The 15950-nt window shown below is 42.7% G+C and overlaps 1 protein-coding gene across 1 annotated transcript in view; it reads left to right on the top strand.

Annotated features, from left to right (window-relative positions):
- arid1ab (AT rich interactive domain 1Ab (SWI-like)) overlaps positions 1 to 15950 on the top strand; it is a 50444-nt gene that overhangs the window by 7677 nt on the left and 26817 nt on the right. Inside the window, exons 2-3 of the mRNA XM_035681199.1 lie at positions 11968 to 12189; positions 15628 to 15933. Coding sequence (XP_035537092.1) covers positions 11968 to 12189; positions 15628 to 15933 — 528 coding nt within the window. The remainder of the gene's footprint in view (positions 1 to 11967; positions 12190 to 15627; positions 15934 to 15950) is intronic.

Raw genomic sequence — 15950 nt, 5'->3', positions numbered from 1 at the left:
GTGTGTGTGTGTTTGTGTTTGCCGCTGCCTCAGGAGCTTCTCTGACCTGCTCTTACTACACGTGTCACCAGCCGTCCGTCGTTCTTCAGTAACATCGGCCTTTGTCATCCCAGCTGACAGCTACAGACGCTGTTACATTTTCCAGCTCAGTCTCTTTCTGGAGTTCACTGTTGTTTGTTCCTTGGTTGCATCATCAACGAGAGCCCTTAATTATCCCTATGAATGTTTTTATACAGAGCACATCACATTGACTGAACACTTTCAGGTTTTATTGACTTCCACAAGCTATTGAAAGTTATCCAGCCTTCACTGAGAGTGAGAATTATTAATCTGAATAATTGTATGCCCAGTGTTGCCCATTGAATATACACAGAGAAAAACAAGTTCCTCCATGGACAAATGTCAAACTTGGGCTGTTGCATCAGGGCACGCTGGAATGTAAAGGTAATTCATTTCTTTTGACATTTACCTTCTAAAATGCTCCAGATTAGCATAGTAATATCCTTCTCCGCGCCTGTGTGAGACTACAGACTTCATTTACATGACGTATGGTGTGTGTGTTTTTATGGAATAAAGTGGTTAACCTTTAAATTGGTGCAGTTGTTGATGCTAGGAGGTAGAGAATGATGCTTCCTCCCAGCTCTCATACGGCGCTCACCTTTGCTCTCTGCAGAGAAGAAGCCAATGGCTCATATGTATCGTATATAAAGCGGGAAAAGGGAACATAAGCACAGGAGGAACAGTTGGGTTTTCTCTCTTTATGTCTTTTGTGGAACTCAATCATGACGTCTGTTTCTGTGGATTGTGCCCTGGAGTCATAGCCTTGCTTTCTGTTTTGCCTAATGTGGAATGCACTGTTTCAGCCTTTTTTGAAGCTAATAAAACCAAAGCTGTGGAGTACTTCAGAAAAGCAGGAGCTGGCGAAGAGCCTGAGCAGACTGAAGTAATCTTAGCAAACCAGCAATGGATCAATACCCAAATCTTGACTCTAGTTCTAGATCCTTATACCACAAGAGTAGGAAAGCAGTATCTAGTGCTGAAGTGATAAGTCAATCGATTACTAGAAAATAAACTGATAACTATGTTGATTATTGTTGTTTTATGAAGCGTCATAAATGCAGCTTTCACAGAGCTGAAATAATAATTTGATTAACTGATTAGTTGACTGACAGAAAAGTAATTGGAAACTATTTGGATTAATTTTCAATTGTGCAAATCATTTTAAATCAGAAATGCAAAAATTCACTGGTTCCAGCTTCTCAAATGTGAATGTTTTCTGGTTGATATTAAACTAAATATTGTGTTTTGGACTTCTGGTTGGACAAAACAAGCAATTTGAATTCAATTTGGGCTTTGGGATTTTCATGTATTTTTTCCCGCCATTTTATGGACCGATCTATTAGTCGAGAAAAGAACGGATGTATTAAAGGAAAATGAAAGTAATCAGTTGCAACTTTAGATTTTTTTGACAGAAAATTAATTGGAAGAGATTCTGATGATTAATCATGTCATTTTTAAAAGCAAAAATGTCAAAAATTCACTGGCTCCACACTCATATTTGCTAGCTTTCGCAGTCATCTATTAGAGTATGAGAGGTTCTGGACTGGGCTCTGGGAGCTTCCAACTTTCAAGAAAATAATCAGGACCTTAATTGGTAATAAAAAAAAAAGCATTAGCCGCTGCCCTTAATTTGAAACCCCTTTGGCTTTTAGGACTGTTGGTCAGATACAATCCTCACAGACTAAAACATAATCAAGCTTAGAGTATAATTGACAGTGAATAGAATGATTGGTTGCAGCCCTTGAAGTAACTTCACATCGTGCTGTATGACACAAAACTATAAGAGACAGAGAGTTCTGACAAAGTTTCACAGCTGCCGCCTGTCTTGGACTCCAAAATGTTAAGTCCAAAATTGACTTTTCAGCTCTTTTAAAAACGTATATGTGCCAGTTCATATTTTTAACTGCCCTAAATAATTAATGTAAAATTTTCCATAGAATTAGGCCAATGTTTACACCAGTTTAAATGCCACCTCTTTCGGTACAGCAGTGTACCAGGCGGCCAGTTAGCAGCCTGTTTGATACGGAGCCATTGTTTTGTTTTGATTTGATCGGCTCATGGTTGGGGGGGGGAAAAAAGTCAGCAGAGACAAAAGCGACAGCAGAAAGGCTTTTTAGTGTCATTGTTTCCGGCCTGTGTAGCAGGTGACGGTGATTTATGCACCGAAGACACATTTGAACAGTATTTGGGGCCTTGCTAATGCCAAGCTTGGACTCTTATTGTGATGATTCAAAGTGCAGCCTGTCTGTACAAAAAGGCAGTAACTGTCGTAGGCACATTCCTCTCTTGACCCGAAGATTTGCATGGCTGTGCCAGAGTACAAGTTAACAATCCCAACGGTCTCTCCAGTCCAGTTCAGCCTGTCGCTCATTTGTTTTTAAGCAAGCAAGGCCTGAGACATGTTGGAAAACAGTCCTTCACTGCAGCCTGAAAGCTATTTTCCTCCATGCTGTAGTATAGCTCTACAATGCACAAACTCAATATTCCAATTAAATTACTAGTCTGTGATTTAGATTATGACCAAGCATGTTTCCCTCTGTGTGTGTGTATATGTGTGTGTGTGTGTGTGCGTGTGTGTGTGTGTGTGTGTGTCTGACGTCAGTGTCAGAGTTGTGACTGTAACCATGAGGCAGGCGGTGACCCAGCCAGGTCTTTAAGTGGCTTCGCCTCATTCAGTAGCCAGGGTATTTTTGGCATTGTAGTGAGTGACACACTTATCGTAATGGGTCGTCCAGGGTGCCAGTGGTCAGCCTGAATAAGCATCCTTCTCGGCAACGGCGAGCCTAGCCTCGGCGACGTGATGTAACCGATCACTGTCTTGCCTCCGATGCTGACTGAAGATTCGCCGCCTGCTAACGCATCGAGTGGCTTATCTCTGAGCGGAAGTGGAGAGCAGAGGGAAGGAATTTTTTTTTTTTCTTCCCGGTCCTGGTGAAGTGCTCATGAAACCTGAGCAGCACTGCCATTCTTTCATTGTACTCACTGTGGCCTTAAACACACTATGGTGCATTATGGGATGTCTGTCGAGCACAACTGTAAACACAAAGGTAATGGATTTTTAACAGTGATCTGTTAAGCATGGCTGTAGAGCTGTTAATACATTTCAACATGTTTAATAGCTGAAAGTGTGTGACTCCCAATGAAAAGGAGATCAAACAGTCATACCAGTCTCTCATAGGGTTGGCTATCGCTTGACATTTTTCAACATTACACCTTTTTTTGAGTTTTGGTACCATACATTTTTGATGCAAAAATGGAAGCACTCACATGTTAGGGATGGGTATCATTAGGATACTGAGTCAGATAGCGCTTATCCATACTGATACTTATAGATACTCTATGTTCGCACTGCAATACTTAGCGCTCAATTCTGATTCATTGCTCAGATCCCATTTTTCACATTATTTGTCCAATGTCAGATTCCAGTGTGAACAGGTCATGGTCCTGAAATGACCCACATGACGAATGTAGATCTAGAAATAAGACTGTTGACTGTCATAAATAAATCAGATCAGAAAAAGATGATATAAAAAGATTCACCAGTTTTATTACATTTTTGAAAGAATAAGAAAGTTGAATTGTTTCCTGAGGTATTGTATATTTCGGTCAAACTTCACAGTTTGTGTTATGTCTGCAGGTGCATCAGAGTGTACTGTTACTCCACTGCTAAACTCTGAACAGCTGGTTTGCCCTCTACTGTTTCTCACAGTGTTCACCATACTTGGCCCTGCTTTCTGCCTTTCTGAGCTCCCAGTCCAAACAGCCCTCGCCTCGGCTCACTCCCGAGAATCAGCCACTGTCACCTGGAAATATAAGTTTGGCCTGACAGCTTGACAGCCAGCAGTCAGGGTGAATGTTCACTCTTTTGTACCTCCAACCTCCACATCACACTGACAGGTCAGGCAGCAGCAGGCAGTCCTCTTTTTTTTTTTTTTCCTTTTTTATCAGGCAATAACTGGACGGTCTCAGCAAGCTGCTCTGATCTACCTAACGGGTGAGGTTTTTTCTCAGAGCACACTGGGCCTGTCAGTACAGTGCTGGGAACCAGTTAACACCTATTAGCTATGTTGTTATTCACCAGTAAACATTCACTCTGAGGCGCTAATCGCCCCTGTCAAATTGGTACTAATCAATTGTGTATCTTTTCAAGGAAGGAAAGAGGTGTTAAGACATTGGACTAAAATATTGAATTAAACACTTTATAGGTATTTCTATCAGCTTGCAATGGCATGCCACTGCATGCCCATTCAGAAATGAATAGAACATGGTTGTTCAATTGGAAATAGGCTGTTTGTTCATATTTTTATTTTATTTTTGTGCTGAAATATGTTAGGCTGCCAATTCATGAGTAGTAGCAACTTGTAGATAAACTGCTATTACCACCTCTCAATTTGATTGCTCAGATCTGTTTCTGCTAAATGTATAACTTCACCCTCAAATTCTTGTCTACGCATACTGTCAGAATCAGAAGTGCCTCAACAGACTACATGATGTTCATTCTTTAACTCGACAAAAAATCTTTGCTTGTGGTCCCCTTACTAGCTTTTTGTGGAACTTTAAACTGTATCTCAGTCTTCATTTGAAAATGGTGATTGCTCAGTTCTTATGGTGGCAATGGTGCAGTCATTATTTGAGCTAAGAATGAAACCTCCATCACAGTATCATCATTAGGATTGTGTGACATTGTGACATTAACAGACAGATTGCTGGAGTGACGGTGTATAAAGAATCCACCAGTCTGTAAAGGTTTTTTACCCAGGAATATGTCTTCAGCATCGACCTTTGGCTGCTTTTCTTTGGAAATAAGGCGCTCAGAGTAATGTTTTTTAAGTTCTGTCTTTTTGTTGTAGTTTCTGTTGTTCTTATCAACCTCAAATAGCCCTGGAAAAGCTTTGTCTCTCCCTCCATCTCTCAGAGATGTAAAAGCCGATTTTTGTCATGTGAGTTCCCTTCTTCCTCTCCTCGCCGAACATCTTTTGAATTCCTTGGAACAGCTGGGTGAACATCTGTGTGAGTAGGGTGCCGTTGCCTCCGCTCAGTGTATATGATATCACCGGCAGGCGCGGGCTCCCGCCCCCTCTGCCCAACCCAGGACCTCTACGCTTTTATCCAGAGTCACACAGCGGTCAGCTGGAAGTTGGAACTTCTCAGGTTGACGTGGTGGGAAGGCAGACTAATTGCTTAATTGAGAACATGGCGTTTTTGGTTGTTTTTTTTCCCCCCCCTAGCTTCTTGTTTACTCTGCTTCTCAGGTACTTTCCCCAGCTATTTGCTCACACCAGTTGGCTGTACTCCAGCCTTAAAAGCTCATTTTAACAAGTAGTCTAGATTGTTTTAATGCTTTATGGCTGCAGTAAGAGTACCTCACTGCTGTTGCTGCTGGGACCCAGCTGTGTGTTTGCCCTGTGTGTTTTGGTGTTGGTATTATTTATGAAAAAGGGAAACACAATGTGTAACTCCTATGATATGAGTTCTTAAAGTTATAGGACTTTCTACTGAAGTTGCACAGTGTCAAAATGTGGCTGTTCCCAGTATCTAAAGGGTCAGGTTGCAGTTGTGGTCTGGTGTTGGTTATTATTTATGTAGAGGTTGGTTAAAAAGTGTAACATTCAGGGGTGGCAGTTAATATTATTTACACACACTTCCTTTTAGGGCTGATTATTGTTTAAAAAAATTAAATCATTGTGCTGCTACGATACCTGAGTATCTGATACCAACGAAATATGTTTTTGATACTTCACTTTGAAGGCTATAAATCTTTTTGTGCCATTTTTCATTTATCAAAAAAGCCAGAGTGCTCAAATGTTACAGTAAATAAGTAAAGAGGAGCAGCTTTTCAATTACATTTTTCTTGTCTTAAAGTATCATGAACTGCATATTTTCGAGTTCTGCACTGTTGGATGGACAAAATAAGCTATTATTATGTTACTTTTGGCTCTAAGAAATTGTGATGGACATGTTTTTACTTTTGCATTTTTTCTGGACATTTGCAGGAGAAACAATTGATCCATAATCAAGAAAATGGAGTCTGTAACATGATGATGGATTTTTATAATTGAAATATCTTAATTTCCTGCTCCTAAAGGCGTTACCCTGACATTGTGATTTCATACCACAGCAGTTCTTCCTCTTTAATGTCTGAAGGAGCATTTACTCTGCATCCTGGTTTTAAAAGTCGGTCCGCTTTTTAAGTCTTGTGTTGATGTGGAAGAACAGTGGATGAGGAAACACCGTCTCTTGTCCTGGAGCAAAGTACTTAACCCTTCACTGCTCAGTGGAGACTGGCCATACTGGGGCGCAGAGCTCCACTGTGGAAGTGTTGGACTCAGAGAAACAGATTCTCACCCCCTGGCGTTGACATTGGGTGCTAAAGGGTAGCGTCGCACTGTCCCTCTTTTGACATGTGACCGTACCGACTCCGCTGAACGTACGAGGGCGGCCTTACCGGTCAGTTAGGTGCTGTGGTGTCGTTGCGGTGTCGACGGGCTTTAACGCGAGAACAGATGTGTGTGTGCCGAGCCTAGGCCATGTGGCCCGTGTGGCCCGGATTAAATCGTAGCAGCAGCTTGTTTATCGTCTGTCCCCCCCTCGGATCCAGTCCTGCTCCTGTAAAGGCCCGTAACTCCAGCTCTGCTCTCAGGCCACTGCTCCAGACCTCCCCCCCACCCCCCCCCACCAACCTCCATCCCATCCATCCCATCCCGCTCTCCCCAACCCTTTACAATCCATCCCCATGTCACACACACACACCACACACACACACAACCACACATTCGTTTTGAATAGTTGCAATATCCACCAGCAGCCCAGTCATGACACAATATACTCAGTGCAACCTCTTCTGCCAAGAGTGCTCTGGCTTTCCTCTATGCAGATTAGCCATGTGCTAATTGTGGTTATTTATTTATTTTTTTTATGGAAGAGAGAAAAAAAAGGGAGGGGAAGAGTTTCCTCCAGAAATTGATTAGATGACTGAGCAGAAAAAAATAGACAGTGCATTGTTGAGTTGCCATCCAGCGTGCATGTTTGAGACTCTGCTGCTGCACGTGGAATGTTTGTCACAAGTGTTTAAGCTGTACAGAGTAAGGGAGCTCATGTCAGGAATACTTTGGCCTTTTTGACTCTGGTGACAGGTTTTACTAGATGTTGATGAGCATGCTTGTAGTAATTTCCTTGTTTTAAATGAATAGTAATCTACCTCTGGCATGTGTTTTATAAGTGAGATTCTTAAAGGAAACCCTAAATACTCGTACCATTTTAAATTTTATTATTTGCTCCTGTTTCCTGTGGCCAAAATAAGAAGGCAAATATTGGCACAACAACACAGTATTGATTATGAACATTTTAAAAGCTGAATGATCTGTCTGTCTTATATCTGTCAAAGTATACCAGTGACCTTTTGGAATGAAAATAAGCCTTTCAGCTGAGACAGTTTCGGAAACAAATGACTTTGTTGCTGCAAAGCTTTTCAACCTTTGATCTGTGTGTGTCAGGGAATCTACCTAAATGTCTTTTTTTTTCATATGAATTTTATAATGAGAACGAAAGAAATAATGATCATACTCTGGATTTATTTATATTCTTATTTAGTGTTACAAATTAGACAGCAGTATTATTTTGCAATATGAATAGAAAAGGGTTTACAGGTAGCTTTTGATTTGCATATGTTTATTTGGAAGAAAGTAAGAAATAAGAGTACCTGTTATTGTTAGTTACAGCCCTAAATTGTTGCGAGTCATGTCAGTGAACCAATTCAGTAATGCTAGTTATGCTAACATTAGCCACCACAAGCTGAAAGGCTATAGCAGCCTTTTAGTTGACTAATAGTTGCAGCACTACATTGCATGCTTCGAACTGTGACTGCATACACGTGTACGTTGCAATGTTAATGCTTAAATGGCGTTTCGTCTGATTTGCAGATTTTCAACCCATTACTTGTAATTCAAGTGAGCATTACTTACAAGATCAGTTTTAACAGCATGTGCTAGTTGTGGCAGGTCATCGTGACAGACCTTGATAGTCATTGGTGTTTCAAAGCACAAGGACTCAGACATATACTCGACTCAGTTGTGTTGCGTGCCTTATCGTCTTTCTTGTGTCTATCTTGCCCTAACCCTCTCCAACCCCTCACATGTTCCTCTGGTATATTAGAAAGAAATCCCTGTCTGTGCTGGATCCTGAGCAATGAACAACCTTGCTTATTTCCAAGCTGACAAATACCAAGTTAGACTTTTTTCGTGCAGTTCAAGTTATTGAATCTGTTAAACATTTGCGCGTTATTTTACCTTGAAATCCATTTTAAATAGTGCAAAAACTAAATGCAAAGCGCATCATTTTTCGTGTTGGCATTTTTTCTCAGCCTCGTACCTGTGTAATATTTAAACTCCTGCTACTTTCTGATCACAGCCGGGTTATGATTAAACTCTCCAACTCAGACTAAAACGTGAGAAAATAAATTCAGATGCTCAAGGACTTTACTCAACAGCAGCAGTGCTCCAGCCTTGGTGTAGCCCTTCTGAAGCGCCACTCATTCTATAACTAAGAGAAAGAGGAACAGAGCCTTCTATGGCAGGCCCTGGCCTCTGTACACAAGATGCTGTAGAGGTTGTGTAGTGAGGGTACGCACACACACACACAAACACACACACACACACATAAAAGCCTCAGCGAAAAGCTGGGGTGTTGAGGGATGTATAATGGTGTGTCAGATGTGAACAACTTAAGCAGTACGAGGAAAATGCTGGTAAACAGATCAATGAAGGCCCGAGCAGTAGACCGGCCACAACTATCTCCCAGCATGCAGTGCACAGATGTGTTAACATGATCGAATGAGGTTGAGAAGTAAAAAAACTCGAGTAGGTTTAACGTCCTGTATTCCCTGGATTTATACTGCACATAGTCTTTAAAGTCGTTATGACATGTTTTAAATGTCATTGTGTAATATTGAGCATGGTTTACGCAGGAGTCACACCCATTGGTTGTGACCTCCAGTATATTTGATTGAATAGTGCATTTATTTATTTATATTTACAGTCCAGTATACAATTATATTCAATTTAACATGGTGACAATGTCAGACTATTCCAATTGGAGTAATGTACTGGCATACAAATAGTCAGATTCTGTGAACATTATTAGAAAATATCAGCTCATCTATAAATATTGAGGAAATATTTATTTTCAGCTGCTCCATTTCAAATGTAGTGGTGATTTCTGTAAGGTACATATTGGTACACTTGAGCGCCGTGCACACTTACCTTTGCTCTCTGATCGCCTGGTCACATGACCACTATCTCCATCTTTTAGAGTGCTTGTTAAATGAGACATGAGAGAGGAAAGCCTGTTTTGTTTTGGGAACGTCAGCGCTGACTCCACGTGGCTGAGGGAGCTGGAAACCCTGATTGTAGTGGACGTGTACTCCACAGCTCCTCTCCCTGCTGAGCCGGGACCCGAGCTGTCAGGCTTCTTAATGGAAAAGTGGGTACGCTAGCCTTTGTAGAAATATTCTCGCCGCCGGCAAAATATCGACCGAAATTGGTGAGGGAAAAAAGGTTTGATTGTTTCATGGCCCTGGTCATCGCTGTGAGATTTTGTCTAAATGAGAAATAGATTTTACCTTTAGTGTGGCAGCTCTGTAGTTTGTTAGCATACGAGTCATTTTTCATGTGGATTGGAGGACGTTAGCGGCTGATTCAGGCCTCGGTGGCACACTTTGCGGATGACACAGGAGGCTCTTTCTAACTGCTTAAGCAGCTCATTAGAAAAGAGCTATAGCATATTTCTATCCAGTGGAAGTCGCTCCAGCTTTGTTAGCGGCAATGAGAAGATTTTTTTTTTTTTTTTGCCGTAATTGGACAAATACACCAAAACCAGAAAACCAGCAACAAGACGGTGTGCGTTTCAGTACTTTCCACAAGTCATCTTCAGGCTGGGCAGTGTGTCGCATGGATCATTGTGGCATGATGTCAGGTGGGGGGTGAGGGGGAGGTATGTCCTTCCTTGCAGAGTGGGGTTAAAAGTGCATTAGAGGTCATAGGAGAGGGTCTACCGGGGCCTGTTACCTCTTCCCTCCACGGTGCGGTCCATAATGACCCTGGGGAGCGTAGTAACACCCCCTCCCATTCTCCTCCCCTCCTTTCATACATATACACAACATAACACACACACAGACACACACTCCTGAACCTGGAGGAGCTCAGGAGAGTGTGGCCTGGGGGAGGCTAGAGGGAAAACCTGGAGTGGAATTTGTTATCTTGGATAATGTTGGTTGACTGTCCTGACAGCCTGTTGCTCCCCCACCCCCACCTCAACACCTACAGGACAGGATCCCCCCCAACACACACATACAGTACATTCTGACACACACACACAGGTCTCCTGCTGAGACACCCCCCACCCGACCTCCTCTTTCTCATTGCAGCACTGTCATTCATAGAGTGCCAAAGCCTGCTGCTTTATTAAAGCCCAGGAAGAGCAAGGCCTGGCCCAGGTTCAAACAGCAGTGCAGCTGGGACCTGTTACATTTTCGGCAGACTGCCCTCTCCGTCTCGCTGGCTATAAATAGCCCCGGTGGTTGTCTCCCTTAACCAAGGAAAAGAGGTTTTTGGGGGAGGAAAAAAAAACACACACACACAGATTAATAACCGTGGGAAGCAATGAAAGCTTTGTGTCTGCTGCCCGAGGTCAGCAGGTCAGGAGGTGTTGCTACTTCAAAGCCCCCATTGTGGCTCGTACTTTCAGACGCCTCTGCGGTGGGTTTGATGAGAGCACACAGGGTCTGCCAGCGGTGTGATGAGTTGATGGCCAGCAACCAGCTAGATACCCACACGGCGCTGGTGTGAATTTTGTTTTTGTTTTTTTTCAGACTTTCCGGGGATGACCAGTTCATTGTAGCTCAACGGAATCCCATTTTTTAATTGTATTTATTTTTTGTTGCGCTGCTTGAGTGTTGTGTTTGGGGGGGATTCCACCAAGCTCATCTCTTGTGTACACACACACACACAACATCAGACACTTTATGACCTTGGCTCCAGCTGTTGACAGGCGAGGCTACCTCATTACGAGCAAACCCCCCCGCCCTCCGTTTTCCTCCTCGGCTCTCCAGCCAAAAAAAAGGCCGTCTGGCCCAGTAACATTGCCTGTCCGGGCCATGTGGATCTCCCCGAATCCAAGCCGGCCAAGGTCAGCCCCCACCAACACCACCCCGGCCCTTCATCCTGACGTGGCTCCAGCTGAGGGGTGGGCCCAGCTCCAGCCACCGCAGACACTTCCACTTCCTTAAGCTTATTTTCATAGAAACCCTCCCTGACGTCTCCGCCGTAACAGTATCCACCCACTGGCACAATGATCTCCTGGGCAGGGAAACGCTCCTGGCGGATATAGTGGGCTCATTCATTCATTCATGGCCAATTTTTTCCCTTTCTAGTAGGAAAGTAAATCCACTACTGTTTTTTTCCCTCCCCCTTCTGCCTTTTGTTCTATATTTGCTTGATTATACTGTGACTGGTTTATGAGATGATGCTTGCACGACACATTGCAATGTTAGAGTCATCGTTTGTGTTCCTTGCTGAGTAATGCTTTTTCAAGAAAACCCACTAAAAGGTTCCAAAATATCTCTGTCTATATTTGAACTGGACTACATTTTCTCATCTTTTCCAGTCGTAACGCTACATTCTGAACAATATCCCATCAGTTGCATCATTATAGAGCTTGTTATAGCTTGTTATGGTGTGTGACTGCAGTCTAATAGGGGCAGTAGACACGCCATAACCATCAACTCAAAAAACCATGAGTAAATGACAGACAATTATCTCTAAAGTCAAACCTTTTTCATGCAGTTCTGATGCCAGTGCATCCATCCACTGTTTCAGCTCGTTGAAACAAATTCTCTCTCTGTGTGTCCTCCAGCCTCCAAGCCCAATGGATCAGGTAGGGAAAATGCGTGGCCAGCCATATGGAGGACCCAACCCCTACTCCCAGCAGCAGCAAGGGCCTCCCACAGGGCCTGGACCCCAGCAGGGAGGCTCTTACCCAGGGCAAGGTTATGGACCTCCAGGCCCTCAGAGGTATCCGATGGGGATTCAGAGCCGAACACCTGGCACTATGGGCAGCATGCAGTATGGACAGCAGGTCGGTATTTATTGATCTAGATGACTTTCGCTGCATCTTCATTGTAACCTTTGCTCAACCTCTCTTTGAACTTACGGTCAGACTTAAAAGGCCAAAGAGTCTTCAATCAAAGCTTGTGACTCTTTAAAGTGATTTCAATTTAACTTTGTACCACCAGGATATTTACCACGTCAAAGTGGTGATCAGAAGTTCTTGTAGGTTTACTTACAGCCTCTGACACCTCTGACTGACTGCAAATATAACAAGAACATAGGGTTTATTTACTTAGACAATGCGTTTATAATGAAAGTTGTGGGAATCCTCAAAATGGAGCATGTTTCAAGTGCAGCATATGACCAGGGTTGTGTCTGGGTCCAGAGACATGTTGGCCAAGGTTAAAAGACTTGTTCAAAAAGGCAAACCTATCCGAACAATCATCAACATGACTGTTGAAATCACCAAATATTAAGTCACTGTCTCGTGGATGGCAACTCAAAAAACCACTGTGAGGGTAGCGTATGAAAAAACGGCAAATGGGATTTGTCCTGCCCAAGTCCTTAAAAAAGCAGTAACAAACCACCACCACAACTTGCGGGTGGGTGCGCTGCCAATATGATGGGCATTACCAAACAAGCTACATCTCTGTTGTTAGTAAAATAAAGTATAAACCAGGTGAAACCAAGAAGTTATTAACAATGAAACACTTCCAGCCTTCCAGGGAACATTTAACAGGGCCATTTTGAGTCTCTGTGATACTTAGACAAGAGGCACTGCTTGAAGTCCAGACCACAAGTTAATAAGTATTTTACATTCCTGTTAGTTGAGCATTTATTTGGTCTGTGACTGTTACAATAATGGCGGAAATGGTAGCATACAGTAGATAAATGGACTTTATGAAGCGGACTCATTGGATGTCAGGAAGTATGCAGGAGTAGAAAGGCAGTTACTTGTTTGTGGTGAGTAATCATGGTCTGAAAATATTGAAATCAGTCCAGTCTGAAGTTTTTAAAGACGTGAAACTGTCTACAAAGCATGAATACACAAGGCACATTATTCTTTTAGCTACAAGTGGAGCTGATGGCTCTAAAGCAGTAGTTTGACATTTTGGGAAATACACGTATTCTTTTCTTGCCAAGAGTTGGATGAGAAAATCGATACCACTCTCAGCTTAGCATAGCATAAAGACTGCAAACGGGGAAATGGCTAACTTGGGTCTGTCTGAAGGTGTGGCTCCTGGCCAAGAAATAGCCAGGATATAACGCTCTATAAAACTGCACTTTGCTTTGGGTTTTTTACACTTTTTTTATAGAGATTTAAAAAAACAAGATATATTTTGTTACCTTCAGACAAAGCCAGACTAACCTTTTCCCCTCTGTCTTTATGCTAAGCTAAGCTAAGCTAAGCTAACCATAAGGCTGCTTGCTGTAGTTTCATATTTAACAGACAGATGTGAAAGAGGTAATGTTCTTCCCATCTAAAACTCAGTAATCTGAATTTTAGGCCTTAAAATGTCTTAAATGTGATTTTGAAAATTGATTGTATCAGTGAAATTAACGCTACTTCTATAACGTTGCATTTTTCGGTCTTGCTTTTAAATGTGTTTTTGGAAAAAGATTTTATTGATAATGCTGTAAAAACTACACAACGAAACCAACATGGAACCAATACCCCATTCATAATAAATAATAATAAATAATAAAAATAAAAAATAATAAAAAGGTCTTAGAAACCCTGCAAGAGATAAGTATATTTCCAAATTGCTGAACTAGACTTGTATGGTCTCTATATCAGAGAGACAGAAGAGCACTGCAGATGACACACTGTTTATTGAAGTCTTGTTGTAAAATTTCTGTGTTTTAGACGGGAAGATATCCTGATGTACAGCACGCACACGCTAGAATTATCTTGTAGTTCATGGCAAGGCAATTGTACTTAATTATTTGTGCATACCCCATCACCCTAATGTAAGTGGAGTGGAGCACCGTACTTTAGCGCTCACACACACAAAACTCCCAACCAACTCTGGCCGGGTAAAGAAAATAACTCTAAACTAAAGACCTGTGTCTGTACAGGATTTTGGATAACAGTGGCTTTCCCCAACGTAGCAGAGGCTGTTACATTAATAACAACAGCCTGAAAATAGTGCACCCTTTTCTATTTGTTCCATCGAGAATAATGCCAAGGATTAGAACTGAATCCTAGAATTCCCAAAGCATCCCCACCTATTGATCATAGACGATCCGATCAACCGAAGTTATTGGAGATCCCGAAAAACATTTTTCCAGAAATGGACTAAAGAATAAAACTGTTACAGGAACAGACTTAAAGAGAGCAATCCACGCTCGAAAGCAAAAGGCCGGGGAAAATTCAAGTTGTGTGTACGGGCACAGCGGGCAGCGTTTTCTGACAGCGTCGTCCAATTGAAAAGCGCAAACATCCAGTCTGCCCTAGCTACTTACTCATAGCTAGGAATAAGACCCTTCTTGAACTCTCCCAGCTAGGCAGTCCGTCTTAACAGAGAAATGCATGCAGGGAATCCCGTAGAGTGAAGCCTTTTCTTTCACGTCCGCTGTCTGTGGTCTTGTGCCCATTGTGTGGTGTGATTATCTCATACTGGCCTGCCTGGTGTCTGACCGTGGACTCGATAAGTGCCCTGCAGAGAAGAAAACGGCTTCCCTTCCTTTGTCAGACTGATACAATATAGCCACTTCATGTGTTTTTTTCTAATGTGTGCCAACTCTTTACCATCTCTTATTTTCTTTGAATTCTGGAGTGGCTGAGATCCTTCCCAAAACAACAGTCTCTTTTTTTTTTTTTCCTTTTTTATTAGTGTTTCCTCACAAGGTCAGGGATTTCTCCTTCCATGCTCCTTCAGGGTAATGAAACGAAAACGCTGTATTGAAAGGCTTTCTGCGCGCAGGATCGGGTAGAATATGAAAAGCCTCATATTGAAGTTCAAGGAGATGAAGTCAAAACTCAATTTTTATTTTCACGGCTGTAATTTAAAGCGATACACGGCTGAATTCCTACACTTAGATGGTTTTTCTCATGCGCTTTGAGTGATCAGTTTATAGAGAGGAACACACTCCTCTCTTTCAGACCGTTGTCTTTCCCTTTTAATCTGTGAGTAAGATGAAGAGATGCTCTGATTACTCCGCTGAGAATGAATGGTAAAAAAAAAATCAAAGAGGTGACTGTGGATATTTGGTTATTTTTATATATTTTTAAAGCTTAAGAAAGGATCTGTCAGTGCAGCGACTGTATTCAGGTTGTGATTGATATTCCACAGAGGGGCTCAAGATAGTAAAGCTGTAGTAAAAGCTCAACTGAAAAAAGCTGTTTATGATCACAAGCAATTCAGCTGTGCTCGGTTATATTTACTCACATATCTGAGTGTTCTTCCCTCTTTTAAGGTGAACTATTGTTGATCCTGACCGATCGTTCTGTGTTCACGTCTAGATGTCAGCCTATGGACAACAGGGGCCGGGTGGCTACGGCCAGCAGAGCCAGAGCTACTACGGTCAGCACGGCCCCCCTCCTCACGCTGGCCAGCAGCAGCCTCCGTACCCTGGCCAACCACAGGGCAGCTCTGGAACTCCCTATTCCCAGCCAGGTCACCCTTCGCAGCCTCCTGGCCAACACGGGCAGTCAGGAGGACCCCCCTACCAACAGTCCCAAGGTCCTCACGGCCCTGCTCCAGGTCAACCTCCCTACAACCAGCCCCCACAATCTCAGCCAGGACAGCCACCCTACGTCCCTCCCCAGCAGCAGCAGCAGCAGCA

The sequence above is a fragment of the Morone saxatilis genome, unplaced genomic scaffold (genome assembly GCF_004916995.1).
Source record: "Morone saxatilis isolate NCDOM2014 unplaced genomic scaffold, NCSU_SB_2.0 Contig9, whole genome shotgun sequence".
Lineage (NCBI taxonomy): Eukaryota > Metazoa > Chordata > Actinopteri > Moronidae > Morone > Morone saxatilis.
The sequence above is the reverse complement of the archived record's forward strand: the minus strand, read 5'-3'. Positions and strand labels throughout refer to the sequence as shown.